We start from the raw sequence: 26,964 nt of genomic DNA, 5'->3' as shown, positions 1-26,964 counted from the left end.
CCATCCTCCAAATGTTCAGCTCCTTCCCACGACTCCATGCCTTTGCATGTGCTGTTTCATCTGCCCAGGAAGTCCTTACCTCTATGTCCACCTTGTAAATTCCTACCCATTCTTCAAGGCTCTTCTTCCAGAATATCCTTCCCAACTCCACCTAACCAGGGTTAAAAGTGCTCCTTGGGGTCCTGTATCTACCCTTGTCATAAGATTTATTCACACATCTGTCTTTCTCAACTAAATGTCACAAACGGGCAGCCCCCAGAGAGAACCAGACAACAGACGTGTTCAACTGCAGCTGCTGCAGTGTTTTAAACTGAAGTTCATTGCCAAAATTTGAGAGTCAGGGGGAATACACACACAAAAGAAATCCAGATTCCTGGCTCCTCTAGAAAATGCAGGGTTCCATATGACTGGGCCAGTATTCCCCCATAGCCAACATTTGCCAGAGTTGCCTGGGTCTCTGGCACCTTCATTTCGTGACCCAGCAATCAGCACAGGACCTGGCCCAGAGTAGGCACTCAAGAAAAGCTTATTAATGAAAACAGAAAGAGTACACCAAGCAATGGAAAAAAAAATTGGTCCCAAGAGCAGGAGACCTGAGATTGGTTCTGATTCTTCTTGCATGAGCCTGGGCTCTCTGTGGGCCTCAGTTTCCTTACCTGAGAAATGGAAGGAATGATCCCTTCCACTTCCCAGAGTCATTGCATCCTATAAGAGAGAAGATGTGACGTGTTTAGCACATGTCTGGAATATCTAATGCTCAATCAGTAGGAGCTATTAGTGCAAGGAACTCAATCAATATTTACTCTTTAGGATGGAAAGAACTGAGAGAGGATTAGAGGCAGGAGAGGTCCCAGTAAGGGCCAAGAGGTTGATGGTCTACCTGCCTTCAGTTCTGCCCTTCACCAGCCTTGTGACCTTGGGCATCTGATTTCACCTCATTTGGGCCTCAGTCTCCCTGTTTATCAAACAGAGATGATACACGCCTCACAGGGGTTATTGTCAATATCAAACAGGAACATGAATAGTAAGTTAATGAATTCTTTACAGCACTCAAACTGAGGCCAGCACTCAGTGTGGGCTTGGCAAATGCCAGCTCTGTTATAGTGGCTCAAGGAGGGGTTAGACTAGAATATCTCAAGCGTCCTTATGGCTCCCAAACTCTCTGATCCCCTAAAACCCAGTGACAGTCATGTGGCTGTTGTTTGATCATCAGTAGTGTATAGAAGGCCCTTGGGATGGGGGAGTGAGGTGGGAGAATTCACCGTATGGGGTTTACCACCTCTGTGTGTGTGTGTTAGTTGCTCAGTCATGTCTGACTCTTTGCAACCCCATGGAGGCTCCTCTGTCCATGGAATTCTCCACACAAGAACACTGGAATGGGTTGCCATTTACTTCTCCAGGGAACGTTCCCGATCCAGGGATTGAACGCAGATCTCCTGCATTGCAGGCAGATTCTTTACAGTCCTGAGCCACCAGGGAAGCCCCTCTGGGAAGATACAAAATGCTCTTACAACAGTATTGACCAAAATCACACCCAGGAGCAGGAAGGAAAGGGCCAGGGCAGATGTGGTGCTGAGGAGGACAACCCCATAAAGGAGGTGCAATTACTACCCCCCACCCCTTCACAAATGAGGAAACTGAGGTTCCCAGAGGTATCACCCCCAGATGGATCTCAGCATCTGAGCCCCACGGAGCTGCCTCAGGAGGCTGACTCACTCAAGAGGTCCTTTAAGGGATTAACAGGACAGTCTGGAGGTGGAGGCAGGAAGACCAGGAGAGGCTTTGTGACTCACCGAGACCTGGGGTGTCTGAGACAGACTGCATGATGTCTCCCAAGAAAACAAGTAAGGCGGAATGCAGGAGACAGGTCTTAACCATAATACCGGGAATGACAGGCAAGGAAAGATAATTCCAGACAACTTGCATTGTTTCAGTCCTGATTCAAGCCTGAAACATTTGCAGCAGTTTGTAGAACATGTGTGTGTTCATTGTCCTGCGAAAGATTGGCAGCCACAGTAAGACACCCGGCAGGTGAGAGGGTTCCATGTAAATGAAAGGCATGTGTGTGTGCATGCTCAGTCATATCCAACTCTTTGCAACCTCATGGACTATAGCCCACCAGGCTCCTCTGCCCATGGAATCTTCCAGGCAAGAATACTGGAGTAGGTTGCCATTTCCTATTCCAGGGGATCTTCTTTACCCAGGGATTGAAACCACGGCTCCTGTGTCTCCTGCATTGGCAGCCAAATTTTTTATCCCAGTGCCACCTGGGAAGCCCTAAATGAAGGGCATATGATAGCAAATTCTGGAGGCTGCATCTTCCCTGAGGGGCTGTTCTTCCCTTTTAGCATCAGCCATCCCAGAGGAACCGGCAGGAGTGAGAAAAGGGGTGCAGGCATCTGGCCAACATGACGGTGATGATAAACCCAATCTGTTCAGTAAATCTCTTCTCATTCATCCATTCATCACTGCTGAGCACCTACTGTGTCTCAGGCACTTACAGTCTCAGGACAACCGAAGGTGGATTCCACGAGCCCCTTTTAAAAGTGAGGAAACAGACTCAGGGATGAGGCCACTTGCCCAGGTCAGGAAGACGACAGTGATTTCAGTCTGGGGTCCCTGACCGCAGAGCGAGAGGGGCCTCCCGGGAAAGTCAGCCTCCTTGGGAGGTGGGTGGGGAGCGGGGAGGGGAAATATCCAGGATGCTGGCTTTCATTCCAGGTGTGGTATATAATACGTTCTCCACTTCACAAGAGGGGCTGGGCTCAGAGGAAAGTACAACTTCAAATTCCTGAGTCCAACCGCTCCTTCACATCCTCCACTTCTCCTTTGTCCATAGACATCACTTTTAACACTTTCATGTTTAAAGTGCATAACATCCCTGGGCTTTAAGGAGCCAAAGACTGGATTTCTTGATGCACTTTATGTCCACGCTCCCTGGAATCTGGGACTTGGAAAGGCGAAAAGCGCTGCTTCAGCGCTGGCTCAAAGCTCGGCCTGAGCAAGCGCACCTCGTCCAGTGCGCCAGCGCCGCTCGTCTCCCGCGCTCGCGATCGGCCCCCTTCATGGGCGAACCCACTTCCAGAAGGGCAGGAGGGTACGGCGATTCACCATTCCTCCCAAAGATAGGCCTAGCCAGCCTCTGACCAATCAGAAAGCTTGTTTTATCGCCGCTTCTGGATATACAAGGTTGGAGCTGCTTTTCCCTGAACTTTCAAGCCGTGAGGGGGCGGGAGGCGGAAATGATTGACATCTTCTGCAATTATTAGTCAAGCGAGATAAACTTGAAGAGCAGTTGCTGCTACGAATTATCTGGCGAGGAAAGGCTGTTAGCCCTGCCCCCTTCTCTCACTGGTCTCCGTGAGCCCTGGGCGGGGGTGGGAGTTTTTGATGGCAGCCAATCGATGGCCAGCAAGGAGGAGGCGGGGGCGGGGGATGAGGAGGCGGGGCAGGCGGGCGGTGGTTGCTCGGACATCAAAGCCACAGTGGGGCTGGGGGCCGGAGGATTTCTGGGTCACTGTTCCCGAACCACACTGCCGGGGGCTGGACTGGGTTCGGGAGCCGCATAGCCTCCCTGGGACCTTCCCGGCTGCCTTCTGAAGAACTTGACCCCTTCTGGCGCTCCTCCGCGCCCCACCGGGACCCTAGCGCCAAATACCGCCCCACGGGCGGCCCGAAGGGTCCAGGCCCCATTGTCCCGGTCCCCACCGTGGCCACTGGCCCCTTGAGCGCCAGTTCTCCCTACTCCCCTTCCCAGGCAGGACCACCAACGCCTCCAGCAGCCGCTCTTCTCTTGTCTGGTCCGTGGAGGTGGTTGGTTACCATGGTGAAGCTCGCAGCCAAATGCATCCTGGCAGGTGAGTCTGAAAACTTGCGGGCGAATACAGTGTCCGAAATCCAGAGACTTCATAAATTGTTGAGAGCTTTTGTTCACGTAAATTATCTACCGTCTTTCCCTTTCTCTCTCTCAAAGGCGAGTTAATGCAATTACTGATATAGTAAATTCCATTAGGCATGGGATAATTATCTTCCAGAGCACACTTGTAGCTGCGGCTGGTTTCCTTCGCTCCCTGTCATACTCTGAGACCACCGTTACCAATTGGAGCTGTATTCAAGAGGAGCAGACTGGTTTTTAAAAAAAAGCAGGCTAAGCACACCATAAGTGCTTCAACTAAACCATGTGCTGTACTTCAAAGTTAGGCATCAGTGACTTAGGTGGTCCTTACTTACGGGAATTTTTTTCCTTGACCCTATTCTTCTGAAAACAGGGATAGGAGACAGTAATGTCCAGCTGACCAGTGTTTGCAAAAATACCATGTATGTTGTCTTTAAGACCTAAAGTTATGGTTGCTGCCCCATAAGTTTGAGGACATAAATGTTGAATCCCCCAAAAGTGGGTATCTGTTTTGCTGACTGATACATCCCAAGCACCCAGAACATACAACTGGAACATAGGAAGTACTCAGTAAACATTTGTAGAATGAATGCATATGTGGCATGCATATTTATGGTGTTACTGCTCAATGTTACTCCAGGTAACATTTGCCTGGATTATGGACCTGGGACCTCAGAGCACAGATGTACTTTCCTGAGTCCTTGCTACATTGCCAGGCACATATATTTCATTTAACCCTTTCACAGTAGGTAGCACCCTGGAGCGGAGAAGGCGATGGCACCCTACTCCAGTACTCTTGCCTGGAAAATCCCATGGATGGAGGAGCCTGGTGGGCTGCAGTCCATGGGGTCGCTAAGAGTCGGACACGACTCAGCGGCTTCACTTTCACTTTTCACTTTCATGCATTGGAGAAGGAAATGGCAACCCACTCCAGTGTTCTTGCCTGGAGAATCCCAGGGGCAGGGGAGCCTGGTGGGCTGCTGTCTATGGGGTCGCACAGAGTCAGACACGACTGAAGTGACTTAGCAGCAGTAGCAGCAGCACCCTGGAGTAGGGCTTCCCTGGTAGCTCAGCTGGTAAAGAATCTGCCTGCAATGCAGGAGACCCGGGTTCAATCCCTGGGTCGGGAAGATCCCCTGGAGAAGGGAATAGCAACCCACTCCAGTATTCTTCCCTGGAGAATCCCCATGGGCAGAGGAGCCTAGCGGGCTACCGTGCATGAGGTTGCAGAATCTGACACAGCTGAGCAACTAAGCACAGCATGGCACCCTGGGTTAGATGCTGAATTGTTCTGACCTCATTGAGGACTGAGATGAAGTCTGTTGCCCAAGGTCCTAGCCGGATTCCCACCCCCCAGATCTGCTCACCTCCATAATTCTTAAATTGTGTTACTGTTGACACCTGTGACCTTTCCAGGTTTTTCTGACCAATTCAGGAAAGAAGCAGTGAGAGATTATATAGAGGAAAAGGAGATTATTTTTCTTAAATTCTTCTCTTTCAGACTGAAAGGGGTGGTGTTTGTAATGACTTTTCCAGTTTGGAAGTAAAAGAGTCACACAGAAAGATGACTGATCGAAGTCACTCAGATCATGCTGGAGCAAAAGAAATGAATGGTCTTCAAAAGCAGTGTCTAGTTTCCAGAGCACCAGCGGGGGCAGTATTGTGCAACAAAAATAATTCCACAGATTGGCTGTGTCCTCTTGGACAAAGCACTTCTCTGAGCCTCAGTCTCCTCATGGATAAGATGGAGATGTTTTTCTCTGAAGTTAGATTTTTTTTTTTTTAATGGGCTTCTCTCTCTGACTGTTCTTTCTCCTATTTCTTTTTTAAATCAACTTCTATCACGAGGCAACTTACTGAGCATCATCTTTGTGCCTGCGCTGTGCTATACCCTCAGCACAGGTCATCTCAACAGCTCTGTGGGGTCAGGATTATCGTCATTCTCCTCTACAGATGGGGCAGCTGAGGCCCAGAGAGGTTGGGGCATTTGCCCTGGGTCACACAGCTGGATTTGGCTGAGCTGGTATCTAGACCCAGGTAATCTGATTTCCAGGGCTTGTTCTTAGCCCCACAGGCTACCATCTCGGGCCTTGATTCTAGACTCCTTGTCCTTTATACTCACACTCTCAAATACTAGTTTTACCTGATTTCATCCATGGCCTTACAAGTTGTTCCTAAACTCCAACCTAGCCCTCAATCTGTAGCCTCCTTCTGAGGCCTTAAGAATATCTTCTCATCTTGGAAGTTTCCAGGGACAACAGACCTCGGTGCAGTGAATCGCTATGCACAGCCCATCTCCACCCCACCCCCACCACACGCACCTCCTCCCGCACTGACCAGTTGTTTAAATGGAGTCAGTCTACGTCTGTTCTCTCGCAGAACTAGCTACCAAAGGTCCTGATGACTCAATTCAAGTGCTTATTCAGTCCTCATATTTATTGAGCACGTACTGTGTGTAAGTCACCACACAAAGTGCACTGGGAATCCCAGGATGAACCCAGCCCACTCCCACACTGAAGGAAGCCCTGGATTGCACACAAACGCTTATAACGCAGCAAACACCCTTTGTGTGCCAGCTCCCAGAGGCATACCTCAAGGCACGGCTGCTAATTGTGCTGCCTCAGACGAAGAGAGAAAGCAACACTTAACATTTATCTGTATTTTATGTGCTTCCAGATCACTTAAATATTACTTAATATATGTCAGGCACTGTAGATGTTAACTCCTTAAATCCTCATAATGATTCTCTGAGATGGATATTGTTATTCCCCATTTTGGAGATGTAGCAACTGAGGCCCAGAGAGATTACAGAACCAAGGTCTCACAGGTCATAAGCCTTGGAGCTGGAATCTGTGCCCTGAGTACCATGTACTTAGTGCCTCTTGACAGACATGGGGGTGATAATTGTGCCCCCCTGGAAGGTTGCTCTGACAAGTCTCATGCCACCAGCAGTGAGCCACAGTAGCCAGGCAGGTAAAGACAGGACCAAGGGATGACCTTCAGAGGCTGGTCATCAGAAGGACATTCTTTGAGCTTTGCCTGGCAGAAAATTGAGCGGGATTAGGATTTGTATTAGGGAGACCTAGAAGAAGATTTTCTTCGAGGAATTTTCAGGGAGTAAGAGAATAGGAGGGTAGAGCCCAGATCTTGTGTAAGGGATAGTCGGAGACAGGGTTGGAAGGTGGAGAAGGGTACACAGTGGAAAGCATCTTTGGACAGGCTCTGTGAGCACATCACCAGGGGAAAGCTCTGCTTTATGAAGGCCTGTCTGTTGATGCCAAACTCAGGGTGAAAGAAAAGCAGCAAGAAAAAACAAAAAGGAAATAGGGCCAACTGGGAAGTTTTTGCAGTCCAGATCTAGTCAAGAAAACAGAAGATACATTAGGCATTTCAGCAGAGAGGTTTTAATGTATGGAATTGGTTCATCGGGTGTCAGAGACTGAAAAACCCAGGAGACAACATTGTCATGACACTGAAGGGGTAGGTAGAGATCAGCGTTGTCAGAAACTTAAAGAAGAACCTCCCCCACCCCCCGAGCCAGGATCCAGATTTCCAAGGAGGGGACACTGCCCGGCTGGGGTGGTACCCAGTGTGTGATGTCAGCACTTGTCATAGATCACTAGGACCCATTGCCCACTAGCCGGGAGCTCAGTCCTGGGTTTAGGGAAAGACAAGTCCAGCCCGTCCCAAGGGGCTTTGTCTTAAGATCACTTCTATTACTGAGTGCTGCATGAGGTAGGGTCCAGGCAAAAGCTGAAACTGCACTCAGTGTCTAGATAGTGAGGATTTAGCATGGGATGTTCATTAAACACCTACTGGAGGGCGGGGAAGACAAATGGGAACAGCGAGGCAGCACAGAGGAACTGCAGGAAGGAGCCTCACCCCAGGGCTGCAGGAACAGAGGGAAGATGGCTGGGTATCAGAACCCCGAAGCTCAGAAGGGCCTTGGAATTGAGCTGCAGATCTCTGAGAAGGGGACCCTACCCACCGATGCTAATGTCTCTGAGGGGGTGTACTCAGGCTGGCCCAGAAGTGCAGAACCACAAACAACACAACTGAGGCAGCAGCCGACCTCTGCTGCTGGGGTGAAGGCCATCACTAGGAGACTGCTAAGAGAAACTGCAAAAGAGGAGAAGGAGCAAGTCCCTCTTCCTACCCCCGACCAGCCTTCCACATTGGAAGAGTTCTTGAACTCACATTGGCAGAGCCTGACAGGAAGCCCCTGAGTGTGACAGGAAGCCCCTGGGAGACAGAGAAATGTGAGTGCGGAGCCCCAGCCCCCAGCATCACAAGGCAGACCACGGATGGGTGAGTTTGGGGCTGAGACAAGAGACCCAGTTGAAGTTCAAGGTAACTAGGGCAGTGTCAGCCCTGACAACAAAGGAAATTCGGGCTGGAGACCCAGTGAAGGATGTAAGGAATAAAGAGGAGCTGCCTGGGCGTGGGAGGAAGGAGGTGAAGACTTCAGAGGCGACTGTGGGTGAAGTCTAGGGACAGTGAGAGTGAATGGTGAACAGAACAATGAGACGGGGGCAGGACCACTCTGGCCCCAGTGTGGCTGTGGACACACTTGAGACTGGGTGAAGGCCCCGCGTTGCAGTGAAGACACCCGCAGGTTGTTGGAAATGCAAAGCTTGGGAGATGGATTGTGGCACGTGAAGTAACAGCAAAGGTAGCAAGAGTAAATGGGACAGAGTGGATGGGGACTAAGGATGGATGCACAAGAATGTCCACATGGGGGAGGGGGAGGAGCAGCGGGAAGACCAAGCCAGTGCAGGCTCACCAGGGCCAGAGGGCCGCTCTGACCCTGGTGGAGGAGGAGGGATGCTCCTTCACGCTGACATCTTTCAGAGACGTTAAGGAGCATGAGGACTGAGGGAAAACCACTGAACTTGGCAATTACGAGGTCACAGGTGACCTTGCAGATGGCACCCTCTCCATCAAGCAGTGCACCCGTCGTCCCCTGTCCCCACCATCACCCCTGGGTTCAGCTTCCTCCAGGGAAGTCCTCCCTGCTGACGAAAGCCCTCATCAGCTTCTCTCCTCCCTGCGCCCTCAGACATCTTGGTTCTCAGCTTGCATTATTTGAACTTGCACTTGTCATCTTGTTGCTCTGCAAACGTGTTTATCGGCTGGCTCCCCTTGCTGCTCATGCTCAGATCCTTCCTTAGCCGACACTGGAGGTTTTCCAGAAGTATGGGGAACTCTGACTGACAGTTGGAAGCAAGATATATGAAATTAACCAGAACAAATCTGTGGGGAATTTCACAAGCGGGAGGAGTCCATTTCCAACTGGATGCAGAAACAAAATTGAAGTCGGGAGGGTGGATACAGTCATCTCCTGAAAGGCTGCAGGGATGAGGACCCGCAGGGGCAGTTTAGAAATGGGCCAGAAGGGTCCCTGAGCTCTAGGAGAGGGGTGGACTGGCAGAAAGAGTATGCTACTGGAATCCTAGGCAGATTACTTAGCTCTCTGAGTTTCAGTATCTTCATCTGTCAAGTAAGGGGCCTGGGAAGGAGTGAATGAGTTTGTATCAATGGGTCCATAATGGAGGCTCAACCCATGTTGGTTCCCTTCTAAGAAGTGGTAGCAGATAGAAAAGCAAGACCTTACTAGCTCATTCAGACCCAGAGAAGTCAACGTGAAAGGAAATGTCACAAGTAGTCAAGTAGTTGTCTCACATGAGGTGACAGAAGTCAAAACTGAAAAGTGAACAGAGCAGCAGGCTATCCAGGAGTCAAGTAAAAGGAACGTTGAGCCACCCATGATGTGGATTAAGGTGAGGATATGACATCAAAGGATGCAACTAAGAAGGCTGTGAGCTTGATGGCGATTTTGCTGAGGATCAAAGGGGTGAGAAAGCAGGAGACAGGTGTTTCGCCAAGGTGCTGGGTGATGGAGGGAGAGTCAGTGTGAAGCTCAAGGTGGAAAAGATCTTGCAAATGAAAACAGCGTGGTATCAAAGGAGGCCACGCAGAGCCACCAGTGGGGGTGTTGGGAGGGCACAGGGGAGTGAAGGATGAGCCCTGAGAGTCTCTAGCACCCCTGGGGGCCCGGGAGGAACTCCAGAACAAATTGCCCCTGCCACCTTGTGAAAGGTCCAGGTCTCAGACTTGAAAATGTGACATTAACTTTTAGTTTGGAGGTACCAATTTATGGGGCTGTCCACTGACAAAGTTGAGGAGATGGACCCGGTAGGTATAAGATAGACTTAGAGGAACCAGTGGCTGTTGCCAGAGGAACCAGTGGCTGTTGCCAGTAGACTTGGAGGAGAGGCCCTGGGAAGATGGATCCACAGTGGTTGCAAATGGGTACCAGGAGGTGGAAGTGGAAAATGTCCTTTGGAAATGGGTTTCAGGTGGCACATGTAGTCCCTGACTCTCTGTCATAAATATGGTCCCACCTAACTCTCACCCCCTCTGCCCCTCAGTAATTATGCAGGATTCTAAGGATGAATGCTCTAGCTCAAAGTGGTTTAGTCACCTGAATCCGTAAGTCTGTGCCTGGTCATACCTCCTTGCCTTCAAGTGTGTTAAGTCACTTCAGTTGTGTCCAACTCTTTGTGACCCTTTGGACTGTAGCCCACTAGGCTCCTCTGTCCATGGGATTCTCCAGGCAAGAATACTGGAGAGGGTTGCCATGCCCTTCTCCAGGGAATCTTCCTGACCCAGGGATTGAACCCATGTCTGTTACATCTCCTGCATTGGCAGGTGGGTTCTTTACCAGTAGCGCCACCTGGGAAGCTTTTTACCTTCAAGACTTCAAAGTAAATTCAAGTTTGTAAGGAACAGGTTTTCCCCATCAGGTATGTTTCAGTGGAAGAGTCTCAGTTCTGTTTCCAGTGCTCAGAAGCTCTCCTTCGACTCTGTTACTTTGTGGGTCAGTTTTTGCAGATGAAAGGATTAGCCCGGAAGAAATGAGGCTGGTTTGGAAAATGGGTCTCACAGACCCATTGCCCTGCCAGCAACCCCAGGGCAATTTCCCATGAGAATCAGGCACGTTTTCTCTGAGAACTCATTGAAGTTTTTCGGTTTCCAGACTAAGTTTCTGGAGTGGGAGATCCTTGAGTCAAATCAGCGTGAAAGCAGTGTTTTTCTTCTACTCTGACCTCACAGGAGACCCCACCGTGGGCAAGACCGCCCTGGCACAGCTCTTCCGCAGCGACGGGGCCCATTTCCAGAAGAACTACACCCTGGTGAGATGTGGGTGTCGTAGGCCTGGCAGAGGCTTAAAGAGAAGTGATCAGATAACCCCTAAGGGAGTGACTTTCCCAGTGTCCTTAAGAAACCCTCAGAGACCTGACGAATGGCCACAAGCCACAGGGTGCAGAGCCGTATGGAGCAGACTAGCCTGTGGTCAGCTGGTCACCACATACAGCTTGCTCGTGGGCAGGGGGTTGGACGAGACTAGGTCCTCTCTGACTTATGCACAAGAAGTGAGCCCAGAACACACACCGGAGCCAGGGACACGCCTCCCAGGGTGGGGTGCTCTTCCTGACAATACACCCCGTGGGGCCCCCTGACGTGTGTGTTCTTCCTTTTCCTCCGCAGACAACAGGGGTGGATCTGGTGGTGAAAACAGTGCCAGTCCCTGACACGGGGGACAGTGTGGTGAGTGGTCCCCTTGCTCCCCCTGAGGGAGCTCAGTGCTGCCCCAGCTCTGCCTGCGGACTCCGGGGGTCACTGTCCTCCACTCTGGGAGAGAAGCAGCGCTATCCCTGGGGAACAGTGATTTCCTAGCTCTCACCTTCTGGGGGAAGGACTTCAGTGGAGAGACATAGGGCAGCTTTTTTTTTTTTTTTTTTTAATTGGATGTAGTTGATAAAGTTGTATTCGTTTCAGGTGTACAGCAAAGTGAATCAGATATATATACATATATACACACACATATATATCTCAGTAGTTGCTCAGTTGTGTCCAAGTGTTTGCGACCCAATGGACTGTAGCCCTCCAGGCTCCTCTGTCCTTGGAATTCTTCAGGCAGGAATACTGGAGTGGGTTGTCATGCCCTTCTCCAAGGGATCTTCCTAACCCAGGGATCAAACCCAGGTCTCCTGCATTGCAGGCAGATTCTTTACCATCTGAGCCACCAGGGAAGCCCCCATATATATATGTGCGTGTGTGTGTGTGTTATATATATACACTCTTTCAGATTATTTTCCCAATGGGCCATTATAGACTATTGAGTGGAGTTCTCTGTGCTATACAGTAGGTCCTTATTAGTTATCTGTTTTATATATAGTAGTGTATATGTGTCAATCCCAATCTCCCAATTTATCCCTCCCCCTGCCTGCCCCCTGGTAGCCATAAATTTGTTTTCTATATCTGTAACTTGATTTCTGTTTTGAGGATAAGTTCATTTGTACCCATTTTTTATAATCCACATTTAAGCAATATCATATGATATTTGTCTTTGACATAGAACAGTTTTAAGTAGCAATAGTTTTATTAAGCAAAACAAGAGTATCCTCTTGAGAAAGAACAGGTTGTTTGGAAATCAGAAGCAGCCCCTCAGTGGTGTACAGTTGGGGTCTTTAGAGTGGTGGTCCCTCCCTATGCCCTGCATCATCTGACTGACAAGTTGATTGACAGCTTTAGGTTCTAAGAATTTTTCTCCTCATGCACAGTCACCCATAAGCACCCAAGTGTAAGCCACAGCAGGGGAGGGGGCAGAAAGTGCAGTGCTAATTTATTACAAATACAGCATAATGAACCCCTGGTTACTTTGAGTCACCATTTAGGTCTTGGTGTGCCTGTGCCAACCTGTGCTGGAGGTTTTATCTTGCTTAATTTTGCTAAGGCTGGAAATTTAGCAGTAGTCCTTGACTAGGAGAGGTGGTCAAGAACTAGGAGAAGAAGGATCTCTGGGCATGCTCTGGTCACCAGTGTCCAGGTGGGAGAAGGAAAGAGGATCATGTCCAGGATGGAGCAGGACCTGCTCACATCTGACTAGCTACCCAATAGTGCCAGGACTTGGTCTAGACCTGTCTGAGCATTTGGGAACAGAATGAGAGGGACATGGGAAGCACTGTAGGGAAGAGATGAAGAAGAGGAGGTGAGGCCAACAATTGCCAAAAGAAAAGAAGACTAGGAGCTCAGAGGTACATATTTCAGCTGTGACATTGCCATGGCCAGGTTCCCTCCTGAAACAGTTAATTGTTGTTGTTCAGTCACCCAGTCCTGTCCAACTCTTTGCAACCCCATGGACTGCAGCATGCCAGGCTTCCCTGTCCTTCACTATCTCCCGGAGTTTGCTCAAACTCATGTCCATTGAGTTAACAACCAGGACCTAATTATATGACTGTCTCTACCACACCATAGTTTTGTAATGATTTGAAGAAAAGAATAAAGCAATATCCTGATTTTCAGTTAGCAAAAGTGAGGGGATATTTTGTAACAGTATTTGGTGACTTGGGCTGCCATATATTATGTTATTAATAAATAGAAGTCTATATTCAGTTAATAAAATCTATAGAGAAAAAGAAGAGGAAGTGAGAAAGACTGGACTCTGGACCTCACCCTTAGAACTTCCTGAGTATCAAAGTTCCTAACCCACATCTCTCTGTGGTAAAGCTCAACCCTTGAAATTGAATTCCAAGCTGTTACGTTTGCCTGTGGGCTTCCCTGGTGGCTCAGTGCTAAAGAATCAGCCTGCCAATGTAGAAGATCCCTGGGTCAGAAATATCCCCTGGAGAAGGAAATGGCAACCCCCTCCAGTATTCTTGCCTGGGGAATCCCATGGACAGAGGAGCCTGGCGGGCTACAGTCCGTGGGGTCACAGAAGAGTCAGACACGACTTAGCAACCAAACAATAATGTTTGCATGTACTTTCCTGGAGAGAAGGTTTAAGAATCGCCAGATTGTCAAAGCAGTCCATGAGCAAAAAGCAATTTTAAGTACCCGAGATGCAGTGAGAAGGGATAAAATGAACGCAGCTATCGCCAATGTGCAAAGCAGAGGATGCTGCTGACCTTCAGACAGCGTGTGCTGGTCACCAGAGCCAGTGGGAAATTACAGGGACACTGGGGGAGACTTCCTGGATGGCAGCAACGGGGAGGGGCTCTCACCTGTGCCGGCGAAGGTTGGGACACGGGCAGGAAGGGTCATCCTGAGCCCTCCGCCAGCATCAAGCCTCAGCTGTCCAGAACCCTGACAGACTGTCCTACTTTAAATGCCTTCCCCAGGCCTCCTCCGTGACCTCCTTTAAACAGGATCGTTTTTCAAGATTTGAAAATCAATTTGGTTAACAAAGTGCAGAATGACCTTTCGGAAACCAGAGCACTTGTCAGCCTGTTTAGCATTCTGTTCTGCCAGGTGGGGAGTCAGCTTGTTCCTGGTATTTTTGCACTCGGGGTTAGAAGAGGTGAGACGCCACCCAGAAGGGGCTGCTTGGGGTGGGAAACAAGTGTACCTGAGTTCGTTCCTCTTGCCATCCTCTTCTGCCTGCAGAGGGCAAGAGATAAATGTATGTGCACGTGTGCATGCATGGATCACCCTGAAGGTGAGCAGGAGTCCTATCCACGTGTGCAGCCAGGGCTTTCCTCAACTTTCTGAGACCTGCCTTTCTGATTCCAGGAACTCTTCATTTTTGACTCAGCCGGCAAAGAGCTGTTTTCTGAAATGCTGGATAAATTGGCAAGTATCAGTCTTTTTTCTAACCTCCGCCTCCCTCCAAAGATTTGCCCCTTAACAATGCCACTGCAGTCTAGTCGCCAGGAAAGGTGACCATGGCAACACTCTTGAAGGGTCATTCCTCCCAACCTTGGGGCTTGTGGCCCCTTGGCAGGTAAAGCAGCTTTTGCATGTGATTTGTGATTGCCCCTCCCCCCAACTCTGGACTAGCTGGGCTCCCAATGTGCCAGAGTACCCTCCGACTTTGGTGACCCTCTTCTCTTAGGCAACCCCCTCCTACGGATGTTTTTTTCAGTCCTCCTCCTACACTAGTAGTAAAGAACCTGCCTGCCAATGCAGGAGACTTGAGAGACTCAGGTTCCATCCCTGGCTGGGGAAGATCCCCTGGAGGAGGGCACGGCAACCCACTACAATATTCTTGCCTGGAGAATCCCATGGACAGAGGAGCCTGGCATATAGTCTATGGGGTCACAGATTCGGACATGACTGAAGCAGCTTAGCATGCATGCTACCTCCTAGGCCTGGAGCAAAGATTTCCTTCCCCACTAGGGGGTGCCCTCGAGGTCCCATAGCGTGACTCCCCTTCCAGTTCAGTTCAGTTCAGTTCATTCAGTCATGTCCGACTCTTAACAACCCCATGGACTGCAGCACACCAGGCCTCCCTGTCCATCGCCAACTCCCAGAGTTTACCCAAACTCATGTCCATTGAGTTGGTGATGCCATCCAACCATCTCATCCTCTGTCATCCCCTTCTCCTCCAGTCTTCAGTCTTTCCCAGCATCAGGGTCTTTTCAAATGAGTCAGTTCTTCACATCAGGTGGCCAAAGTATTGGAGTTTCAGCTTCAGCATCAATCCTTCCAATGAATATTCAGGACTGATTTCCTTTAGAAGGGACTGATTGGGTCTCCTTGCAGTCCAAGGGACTCTCAACAGTCTTCTCCAACACCACAGTTCAAAAGCATCAATTCTTCAGCGCTCAGCTTTCCTTATAGTCCAGCTCTCACATCCATACATGACCACTGGAAAAACCATAGCTTTGACTAGACAGAACTTTGTTGGCAAAGTAATGTCTCTGCTTTTTAATATGCTGTAGGTTGGTCATAACTTTTCTTCCAAGGAGTAAGCGTCTTTTAATTTCATGGCTATAGTCACTGTCTACAGTGATTTTGGAGTCCAAAAAAAAAAGTCTGTCACGGTTTCCATTGTTTCCCTATTTGCCATGAAGTGATGGGACCAGATGCCATGATCTTCATTTTCTGAATGTTGAGTTTTAAGCCAACTTTTTCACTCTCCTCTTTCACTTTCATCAAGAGGCTCTTTTGTTCTTGTTCACTTTCTGCCATAAGGGTGGTGTCATCTGCATATCTGGGCTTATTGATATTTCTCCCAGCAATCTTGATTCTAGCTTGTGCTTCATCCAGCCCAGTGTTTCTCATAATGTACTCTGCATATAAATTAAATAAGCAGGGTGACAATATACAGCCTTGACGTACTCCTTTTCCTATTTGGAACCAGTCTGTTGTTCCATGTCCAGTTCTAACTGTTGCTTCTTGACCTGCATACAGATTTCTCAGGATGCAGGTCAGGTGGTCTGGTATTCCCATCTCTTTCAGAATTTTCCACAGTTTTTTGTGGTTCACACAGTCAAAGGCTTTGGCATTGTCAGTAAAGCAGAAGTAGATGTTTTTCTGGGACTCTCTTGCTTTTTTGATGACCCAGCAGATGTTGGCAATCTGATCTCTGGTTCCTCTGCCTTTTCTTTTTTTTTTTTTTGGTTTTCACGCATTTATTGGGGCCATCGGGGCGGGGGCTGCTCCCTGTCAACAGAGGCGTTCACAGTCTCTTCAGCCACTCCAGGCTTGGGCCCTGGGGGTCCTGGGGGTGGCTGGGCACGTCGGGCATGTTCCCGTCGTCTCGGAGGGGCACTGGGTAGTTGTAGGGTGTGGCCCGGTTGATCATGAGCGAGTACTTGGTGTAGGGGCTGAGTGTGGGCAGGATTACAGCGAGGCCCGCAATGGCGAAGGATGCCACTAGCACCGGTTCCTTGGCCCAGACATTCTTGAGGAAGGCTGCGACTCCTGTAAGGATGGGTGAGGAGGGTCACCCTCGCACTTGATGCCCCCGGTGACCTCTATTCCTCTTCCGTCAACACCGCCCTGGAGGAGCCCCCTCGTAACCTCCGCACCCCTCTCCGGCCCGGACCCCACTGGCTCCACAGGGGCTCCGCGTTGCCCTAACGCCTGCACCACCCGGGGCTCCTAGAACCAGCTTCACGCGCCGGCCCTCTGCCTTTTCTAAAACCAGCTTGAACATCTGGAAGTTTACCTACTGTTGAAGCCTGGCTTGGAGAATTTTGAGCATTACTTTACTAGTGTGTGAGATGAGTGCCATTGTGCAATAGTTTGAATATTCTTTGGCATTGCCTTTCTTTGGGATTGGAATGAAAACTGACCTTTTCCAGTCCTGTGGCCACTGTAGAGTTTTCCAAATGTGCTGGCATATTGAGTGCAGCACTTTCAGAGCATCATCTTTTAGGATTTGAAATAACTCAACTGGAATTCTATCACCTCCACTAGCTTTGTTCGTAGTGATGCTTCCTAAGACCCACTTGACTTTGCATTCCAGGATGTCTGGCTCTAGGTTGGTGATCACACCATCATGTTTATCTGGGTTGTGAAGATCTTTTTTGTACAGTTCTTCTGTGTATTCTTGCCACCTCTTCTTAATATCTTCTGCTTCTGTTAGGTTCATACCATTTCTGTCCTTTATTGTGCCCATATTTGCAAGCCCACCCCATCTAGGTTTGCTCTGGGACCCGCCCCTGCTGCCCAGGCTCCTCCAGCCGGAACAGCCTTCCTCTTAGGATCCAGTTTGCTGTACCTTCCAAGGTAACAGTTCTGCTAATCTGGGCCAGTGAGCTAATTAGAAGGTTTGAGATCTCCAGAGCCCCTGCCTTTCCAAGAAGAGCTACATTTTAATAGAAATTTTTGCTGCCCCCCTCCTTTTTTTTTTTCTTTTTTTTTTTTTGTCTAAGAGAAATAGATCTAGTGATGTTAATTTCACACAGGGCTGGCCTCACGCATGAGTTCTTGGTGTTTTACCACGTGCCTACGTAATGGCCAGCGCTGCCTGGCGGAGGGGATAAAGTGTCTGGGGACGTCAGGGTCACCTGCTGCCCATCCTGGGCCCACTCACTGAGGCCTGGAAGAAGAAGGTCTCTCCTGCATGCTCACAGAGGTGGTCAGTGTGGCTTCAGCTAGACTTCTTGAGTTAGTCTGTGAAGTGAAGGTGCAAGGGCATCATCAATTTAGTCTAAGTTCCTCCCATCCTAGAGGCCTGCAGAGCCAATTCCAGGCTGACCTTCCAAGGACAGCTAAAAGGAAAAGGCTTCTCCCTCACACCTTGGGAGGTGATAACACCTTAGAAATAAACCGGTCTCTAATTGTGCATAATGGGGGTCCCCAGAGACCAGGACGAGTATCAGCGCAGTCCCATAGCCTGTGCCAGGCAGCAGGTTGGCCCAGGACTCTGAGCAGCCCCAGAAGGTGCCGGCTCCTGAGAGCTTAGCCTTGGTTCTTAATTGGGACCATGAACCCTGTCCAGTGGCCGATCTGGTTTGGATTAGGGCTGACATACTGCTGGAGAAGCAGAACATACCCTTTGCATTTTAAAAAGCTGACCCTTATTAAGAAGATGTTAGCAAACCACCTTCTAGCAACTGGCTAATGAAAAAAAAGGATGCGCTTTCAGGCCTGCAGAGCAGAAAAGCACATCAACTTGCATAAGAGTGGGCCCTCGATGAGAACAAGTAGCAGAATGAGTTCATGGAACCGAGGCAGACAAAGCATTTCTGGGTAGAGAAAGGCATCAGCTCCACCCTGGTGTTTGAATCCCATGTGACCTGGGCAAGTCAGTTACCCACTCTGAACTTACTACCTTCAGCTACATGATAGGGATCTTCAGACCAGCCCTGCAGAGTTGGGAGGTTTCATAGTGACACACAGAAAATGCCCAGCAGAGAGCCTGGCATGGATTCAAGCTCTCGCCATCATGGTCACTGCGCCTAGGCCTTCCCATTCATACCTGTGGATAAATCGTTTTCATCCATGGGTGTGGCTCAGTTTTCTGACTCATATCCCCTTTTGGATTTTTCATTTCCCTGCACTCACGTGTCCCTTCCCTTAGAAGGCCACATTGCCTCCCCGCCTAGAAGTCACTTTCTCTGTCAGTGACGTGTTCGAATCCTGTCTGCCTTGCCTAGTGGGAGAGTCCCAATGTCTTGTGTCTTGTCTACGACGTGACCAACGAGCAGTCCTTCACCAACTGCAGCAAGTGGCTGGAGAAGGCTCGATCTCAGATTCCAGGGACCACCCTCCCAGGTAAGAGCTGCAGGCATCCAGGGTTTCCAGCAGCTCCTCTGTCCTTCAAATTCAAGGGCACAAGGTCACTGCAGAGGTACCTGTGGGTGCAAAAACAAGATGCTCTGGGCTTTGGGTGTAGCAATCTGGACTATACCCTGGCTCTGCCCCTTCGGAGCCCTTGCAACCTCAGTAAGTTGCCACACCTCTGAGTCTGTAAAATGGACCTGGTGATGCCCATCTGGCAGGGTTGTGGAGCAACTCAAACATACTAAGGGGAAGGTGTTGGGATATGAATGCGAGTTGTTTCTGGAAGGCTCACCCCAAGGAAACAGCCCTCATTTTCTCCTGTATGTGGGGCACCAGGAAACATGCAAGGCCCGCTGTCACTTCTGAATGCTCTCAATCAGTTTATTTCTCATCCCTATGTGAGATCAACAAATTCTCCTCATTAGAGACCAAGGAAAGCAATCTCCAGAGGCAGGCTCAAAAATTAGCTGCAGCGGATACAGCTGGCAACAGAACTAAATTACCTCTGCATCCCTGACTCCAAGCCCAGCCCTCAGATTAGTATTAATGACCGTTTTGAAAGTTTGCTCCATGCGCTAGAAATGATCACAAATGCTCACATCGGTTTGGTCCTCGCCTTCACAGCACTCAGAGCCTTAAGGAGACAAGGCAGGCAGGTACCTTCAAGATCTAGAAAAGGGGTTGAACAAAAACTGCAGGTGGAAGGGCATGCTGCCCACTCTGCCTCCGCCCCTGGGGCCCAGCGCAGAGTCTGCTGGTGCTCACCACCTGGGGTCAGACGGCCCCTCTCAGATGACATTTCACACCCCTCAGAAGTAGGCTGCTTGCTGTTTTTTCTCTCCAGCTGTCCTCCCAGACAGCCATGGTTATAATGTGATGCTCTGATTGTCTCTTTCGAGTAGGTGTGCTGGTGGGGAACAAGACAGACCTGGCTGGCAGGCGAGTGGTGGATGTGGCCCAGGCCCAGGCGTGGGCACTGGGCCAAGGCCTGGAATGTTTTGAAACATCCGTGGTAAGTACCGCTGCTTGCGCCATAGCCCCAGTCTGCAGCAGGGCCTTGGCTGGAAGCAGTTTTTCACGTGACCTTGCATGCATCAAGTTGTTACCACACCATACGCAGATTTGGAGCTGATGTTACATCCTTCGCCTGAGATCTTGTCTCAATATAGCAAGAGTCACTCGTGTGTTACAATGAAGCGGATCAGCCAGCCAGCCCTGGGAAAAGCTGGATACCAGTTAGTAAGGAATACAAACGTGTTGTGTCCAGCCACAGTGCCGCCGGACGTCTGCAGGAGGCACGTGGTTATGGCGTTGTTGGCACATTATTTTATAGGCCCTCAGAATCAGTCCCCTGATCCAGGAGCTGTCCCACACTTCCTACTTCCTGATGGGGTGACGATGCACCAGGACTGGGACCCCCGACTTCTGGTTTCCCTCACTGCTCCCAGTCGCCACCTTGCTGCAGCCCCAGAGTGACTCCAAGCCACAGGAGCCCTCAGGAATTGGGACAGAGTGGTTTGTTCCCAGCACTTTCAATGCGAGATATCATGATTTTGGCGTGTTCACAGTGTCACGTGAAGCCCCTCCTGTATGGGGAGTTCTGAGTTCCCAGCCTCCCTGCAGCCAGGGTGCAGGCATGTGACCCAGGCTATACCATTTGGATGAACGTTTGTGCGATGATGGCAGGGAATCAAGTGAACACTGCCCTCTGCAGGAGCCACCCAGAAACATCCACTTCAGAGCCAGTAGGGGCCAGGGGCCAACCCCTTCCTGGGGCTCCTGGGTAGACTCACCATGCCTGGCACAGCCTGAAACATCCCTAGTGGTCATTTGGACCTCACTCCCGGCCCTGTGGCCTCTGGCCTTGATTCTTTGGTTCTCTCAGAGTCAGTGGGCTACTTAATAAATAGCCCTGAGGTCGTTTTCTGCTCAAACTCCACTTAAGTTACAGGTACTCTTGTTGCATCTACAAAACTCGATGGGTGCTGCTGTTCAATTCCTATATGGCGGTGAACTGTTTTTTTTATTTAGCTACATCGGGTCTTGGTTGTGGTACATGTTGCACTGTCATGCGGATCTTCCATGGTGGTACACAGACTCTCCAGTCGCGGCACTGCGGTACGTGGGGGTCTTTGTTGCACTGTCACGCGGGATCTTCCGTGGTGGTACACAGACTCTCCAGTCGCAGCACGCAGGCTCGGTAGTTGCAGGGTGCAAATTTAGTTGCCCTGTGGCATATGGGATCTCAGATCCCCAACCAGGGATTGAACCTGCATCCCCTGCATTGCAAGGTGGAGTCTTAGCCACTGGGCCACTGTGGAAGTCCCTGGATGTGAACTTCTTAAACACCCCAAAGCAGCATGCTTTCCTTAGGGAAAGTGTAGCAAGTAAAATCGGGTGTTCTGTCCTCTGATGGTGAATAGAAGCCCTATCTGTGGGCCCCTTGAGTGTTATTTAACCTGTTTGTGCCTCAGGTTCCTCACCTATTAAATAGGGATGATAAAATATATTCCTCATTGAGTAATAAATATGAGAATTAAGTCAGATGGTGAATATAAAAACACTTAGCACAAAATCTGGGGCACAGTAAACGCTCTGTCAATGTTAGCTTTTTTTAAGTATAACTATTCCCCCCAGTAATCTCATTTATACTATTATTACTCACCAAATCTTTGTATTCCTAGACTGTACGGAGGTAAATGTCAGTCTTGCCTCTGGTCCAGTAATCATAAATGCTGCATTAATGAAGTTCCAGTTAGTGAGCTTTTACTGTATGGAGGGTTACCCATGTTGTACACAGCACGCCTTTGAGCAAAGCAGTAACTCTTCCACCCACAGCAAACAATACTTCATTTTCCCTCCTCCTCCACTCACATTCATGAAATTGCCTCCTCACCCTAATATCCCACGTTCTCTGGAATTCTTGATAGAACTCAGAAATTAACCTTCACTCCCAGCTTTCATCACGAGAGGCCACTGGGCTGGACGTTCAAGCTCTGGTCAGGTGTTCGCCTCTGCACGATTGAAATGGGCGGGTGTAAATGATGTCTGGGGAGGCTGCGGCTCACACTTGATATTAACCGTGCAGGTTAACTAGTCCCCCCTGAGCTGATGCCAACGAAGTACCACCAGCAGCGCGGTTAAGAAAGCTGTAATTAAAAAGGAAATACAACCAAATGCCATTTGAGACTTAGCCAAGCCCATCTCTTCCTCTCTTCTTACTAAATGCAGCCACAGTTGTCTTACATGGCCATTTGTTTTGTTTTATTTTTTTATTGGAGTGTATTTGCTTTAAAATGTTGTGTTAGTTACTGCTGTTTGATTTTCTTTTTTCTTTATAGTTCCATCTTCACAACATACTCATTTTAAAACGGGGGGTTTTGTACCCTTTGATCACCTTCACCCCTTTCTCCTGCCCCCACCCTCACTGCCCCTGGCATCCACCAATCTGCTCTCTTTCTGAGTTGTCTTTTGTTAGATTCCACTTACAAGTGACAACATAGCAATATTTGTCTTTCTTGTCTGGCTTATCTCACTTAGCATAATGCCCTCAGGATTCATCCACATTGTCACAAATGGCGGAATGTCCTTCTCTTTTGTGGCTGAATAATATTCCTCTGTGTGTGGCCCGCATTGCCTTTATCCACTCATCAGTGTACACTTATGTTATTTCTATGTTGTGACTGTTGTCGTGGATGAAGAAATCTCTCCAAGATAGTGCTTTCATTTCCTTGGTTACAGACTCAGAAGTGGGTCTGAGTCTGAATCACATGCAACTCTATTTTTAATTTTTTGAGGAACCTCCATCCTGTTTTCCACACTGGCTGCACCAGTTTTCATACCCAGCAACAGTGCACACGGCTTCCCATTTCTCCACATCGCCACCAACACTTGTTATCTCTTGTCTTTTTGATGATGGTCATCTTCACAGGTGTGAGGTGACATAATGTGGTTAATTTGCATTTCCCCGATGGTTAATAATGTTGAGCGCCTTTTCATATACTTGGTGGTCCTTTGAATACCTTCTTTGGAAAAATATCTGTTGCTGATCCTTTGCCCATTTCTTTTCATCATAGTATTTATGTTTTTGCTGTTGAGTTGTACAAATTCTTGTGTGTTTTGGATGTTAATCCTTTATCCGATGTGTGGCTTGCAAGTACGTTCTTTCATTCCGCAGGTTGCCTTTGCATCTGCTGATGGTTTCCTTGGCTGTGCACATGCTCGTTAGTCTGCTTTGGTCCCACTTGCTGATTTGTGCCTTTGTCGCTTATGCTTCTGGTGTCATATTCATAAAACCATTGCCAAAGCCAGTGTCAAGGATCTTTTCCCCAGTGTTTTCTTCTAGGAATTTTATGATTTCATGTCTGTAATTCATTTTCAGTTAATTTCTGTGAGTGGTGCCAATTAGGGTTCTAGTTTCATCCTTTTGCATGTGAATATCTGGTTTTCCCAGCACTGTTTACTGAAGGGACTGTCTTTTCCCCTTTGAGTATTCTTGACTCCCCTGTCAAATATTAGATGGCCATATCTGTATATGGTTATATCCAGGCTCTCAGTTCTGTTCCATTGCTCTTTGTATCTGTTTTTAATGTTAGTGTCATATTGTTTTGAATACTGTAGCTTTGCAGTATGGTTTGAACAGGAACTATGATGCCTCTAACTTTGTTCTTTCTCAGGATTGCTTTGGCTATTTGGGATCCTTTGTGGTTCCTCTTTGACTTCCTGACACCCCTCAATATTTGGCCTTTTCACACCAAAAAAACTTAAAGCATTTCTTTAAGCAGAAGTTAAAAAATTTTAATGCATTGTTTACTGCTCTAAGAAGTTGGGCAATACTAAATAAAAGAAAGTTCAAGAAAGATCCATAGGGATGGCTCCTCTTGCAGAAAGAAGAGAGGAGGGGAACTGGTGTTTGCACCGTGTACCAGGTGTTTTGCACACATTATCTGTTTAGGCTTCCAGCAGCCCTGCTGCTCTCTTTATCTCACTGGTGACAGACTCAGAAAGACTGCGTAGCTTTCTCTGGTCACCCAGCTAACAAGCATAGAACCAGAACTAGAACACAGCCCTGCCCAGCTCGATAACCTTCTCGAAGGGGCTATGGCCTCCCACAGAGCCCACTCTGGGAGTCTCTAGGGGGAGAAGAAATGGCAACCCACTCCAGTGTTCTTGCCTGGAGAATCCCAGGGACGGGGGAGCCTGGTGGGCTGCCGTCTATGGGGTTGCACAGAGTCGGACACGACTGAAGTGACTTAGCAGCAGCAGCAGCAGCAGCAGGGGGCAGAATTCTAGGTCAGATTAAGCACTAGTCTGACCCTGCTCTAAGGATTCTTCATGCAAAGCAGACCTACTCTACAGGTGTCCAAAGATGTCCGCGAGACTATGATTTGTCATTTAACAAAAGGACTCCTGTCATTGGCAAGCCCTCCGAGTGCATTTGGAAAATGGTGCCGTTTACATCTGCTACTTCAGGAGCACTCCATGTGTATAAAAAGGCTTGCCTCCATTGAATTCCCCACTTTTTATGTTGCGTTTTCCCTAAGATATAGCTTTTAAGAGCTTTCAGGTTCATTTAGAAATCCTCAAGTGTGTGCTTTGCCGGCCTCATTCTCTTCCCATTCGACACTTAACTGCATTTTCAACCAAGGTAATGTTTTGCTGTTTGACATGTCCTAGGATGTTACACTCTGTACAACCCAAAGCACCTTGCAGATACAACTGAGTTATTCCTCTTGGTCTTGCTGGAGAGTGACAGCCTTCCGGTCCTTGGTAGTTGTGAACTTAGTATCGACACTTGTCTGGGCCGCCAGTGGTCCTCTCATTCCTCAGCCCCCTCTCCACACTGACACCTCTGGTTCTTCTGCTGGTGACTTGTCTCTTCTACCTTGGGACTTGCCTTCCCGGAAAGTCCAGTAACTTTCTCTGCAGGATCTGGTTTCACATACCTGTTTCTGTCACCCTGTCTGGCAGAGTGGAAAGGCTGCTCTTCTCATACTTGGAGCCTCTGAATTATAGGCTGGGCTCTGCCTAAGCCAGCTGGGCCACTGCACACCTGGCACCCCAGACCACTGTAGAACAGAGGCTCTGAGCTTGATAACGTCGTTACATACTTTGGTTTGGAAATCCTTCCATTTTAGTGGGACTATTTCATTGTCTCTTCTCAAGACTGCACTTTTGCCAGCAGGCAAGGATTGTCTGAAAACAAGTACTCGTGAATTCATAGTTTGAGCTACTGTCTTGAAAGTAGTGGGTGCTTTCTTCTGCCAACTTATTTCTTTAAAAAAATTTTTTTAAATACTCATGGGCACACACAGAGAGAGTGACTGCTGCTGCTGCTAAGTCGCTTCAGTCGTGTCCGACTCTGTGCGACCCCATAGACGGCAGCCCACCAGGCTCCCCCGTCCCTGGGATTCTCCAGGCAAGAACACTGGAGTGGGTTGCCATTTCCTCCTCCAATGCATGAAAGTGAAAAGTGAAAGTGAAGTCGCTCAGTCGTGTCCGACTCTTAGCGACCCCATGGACTGCAGCCTACCAGGCTCCTCCGTCCATGGGATTTTCCAGGCAAGAATACTGGAGTGGGGTGCCATTGCCTTCTCCTATAGAGAGTGACAAATGATAGCTAAGTGGAGAGAGTATCATTTTCTTTCCCCCAGAGCTTGTCATGCTCACCCTATAGGGCAGGTTCTTCCCACGGGATGGAGAAAATCTAGGGCAAGTTGCAGAACTTTAATCTCTCAGATAATAAAAAATCCTTTGGGCACCTTTAGTCACAAAATTATTCATTGTTTCAGTTATAAAAGTAGCCAGTCCTGAGTGACTGTCAAAATTCTTGATTTAAAGTCAGCTCCACCCCCTGAGCCTGCTGTGGGAAGCAGGACTGGGCTTCTGCGTCTGTGTTTCTACACCTGTGCTTCCCCTCCAGCTCTCTTTGCTGGGACCTGTTCTGGCCCCTCTGGACTTGCCAGGTGTCTGAGATGCCCTCCCTACCCACATAGGGGGCGCTCGCTCACCTGCAGCTTCCGCCTCACAGGTGACACCTGCTCACCTTTCCTGCAACCTCCGTTCCAGGCCATCCATTGGTGGTGGAACCCATCACCCTCCTGGGGGCTGTCCCCGGGAGGTCCCTTTAGGACAGCTTCACACTGGGTTCCTGCAGGGCCTTCTGCTGGTCCAGGGAAGCACGGCTGCAACCCCAGTTTGACAGAGGAGGTAGTGCAGACAGTCTTTCCTGTCCTGCTCAGCCATCCAAACAGCCAGCCCCAGCCTCACCTCAGTGCTTTCCAAGCCTGGGCCCAGCACCTTCCTAAGTCCCTGGGCTGTAGGCTTCTCTTGGGACCCTCCCACTGACCTCAGGGTGAGGGAAAAGAGAAGCGCCCACATCCCATCCTTGGGGAAATACCACAGCACACACACACCCCCGCCTCCATCCTGCTTGGTCCTCCCTCCAGAGCATGCCATCTGTTGTTTTGCTTTGACCTCTGGGACCTCAGGCAAAGCTAAGTAAGAACGAGTCTCGTTTTGATGTCCTGTCACACAGAGTGAGACTAGCTAAAAGCACAGGCTCTGTGGGAACATGTCTAGGTTCAGACCCAGCTCCATCACAGGCAAGTGTGTGGCTTTCGGCAAGCCATCTTCATCTCTCTGCATTTCAGCTGCCTTCTTGTAAAACGGGCGGAACCGTAGTAGCTGCCCCGAGTGCTGGGAAGAAGAGGTTGGGTCACAGGTCGGAGCGCCTGACGGGAGGAGGGGATGGGGAATGCCAGCTGTCTGTGACATCCCTAAAGCCAGCCAACCCTTCTTCAACTTGTCTCTCCAGAAGGAGATGGAAAACTATGAAGCCCCCTTCCACTACCTGGCCAAGCAGTTTCACCACCTGTACCGGGAGAAGCTGGAGGTTTTCCAGGCGCTGGTATGAGAGGCTGGCCATACCGTTCCCTGCGGTGGAACCCAGCCCTGGGCTCCGTCTCCTCGGAAGATGGGAGAAGATGGAGCTGCCTGGCACTTCCAGTCTATTGTGACAGCTTTAAATAAAAGGAGAAAATGGAAAA

At 49.3% G+C, this 26,964-nt stretch overlaps 2 protein-coding genes and 1 long non-coding RNA gene across 4 annotated transcripts in view; 1 reads left to right on the top strand and 2 right to left on the bottom strand.

Moving 5' to 3' along the window:
- LOC133247920 (uncharacterized) overlaps positions 1-3,430 on the bottom strand; it is a 30,518-nt gene extending 27,088 nt beyond the window's left edge. The window contains exon 1 of the long non-coding RNA XR_009736565.1: positions 1,794-3,430. This is a non-coding gene — a long non-coding RNA (uncharacterized LOC133247920). The remainder of the gene's footprint in view (positions 1-1,793) is intronic.
- On the top strand, positions 3,419-26,964 carry IFT27 (intraflagellar transport 27). 2 transcript variants are annotated; one of them, XM_061417361.1, is made up of 8 exons: positions 3,447-3,857; positions 11,012-11,091; positions 11,447-11,506; positions 14,471-14,530; positions 18,790-18,907; positions 19,819-19,928; positions 20,948-21,034; positions 26,733-26,964. In XM_061417361.1, the coding sequence occupies exons 1-8, from the start codon at positions 3,824-3,826 to the stop codon at positions 26,829-26,831; spliced, it is 648 nt and encodes a 215-aa protein (XP_061273345.1). In that variant the 5' UTR covers positions 3,447-3,823; the 3' UTR covers positions 26,832-26,964. The 2 variants fall into 2 exon arrangements, with proteins under 2 accessions (XP_061273346.1, XP_061273345.1); XM_061417362.1 differs by lacking the exon at positions 20,948-21,034 and having other exon boundaries at positions 3,419-3,857.
- Positions 12,323-16,628, bottom strand: LOC133248622 (NADH dehydrogenase [ubiquinone] 1 alpha subcomplex subunit 3; the record flags this gene model as incomplete). Its single annotated transcript, XM_061419013.1, has 1 exon — positions 12,323-16,628. A coding segment is annotated over one exon (267 nt), but the record flags the coding sequence as incomplete, so codon positions are not given.

Source organism: Bos javanicus, chromosome 5 (assembly GCF_032452875.1).
Source record: "Bos javanicus breed banteng chromosome 5, ARS-OSU_banteng_1.0, whole genome shotgun sequence".
NCBI lineage: Eukaryota > Metazoa > Chordata > Mammalia > Artiodactyla > Bovidae > Bos > Bos javanicus.
Note: the sequence above shows the minus strand (reverse complement) of the source record. Positions and strands in the feature narration are given on the sequence as shown.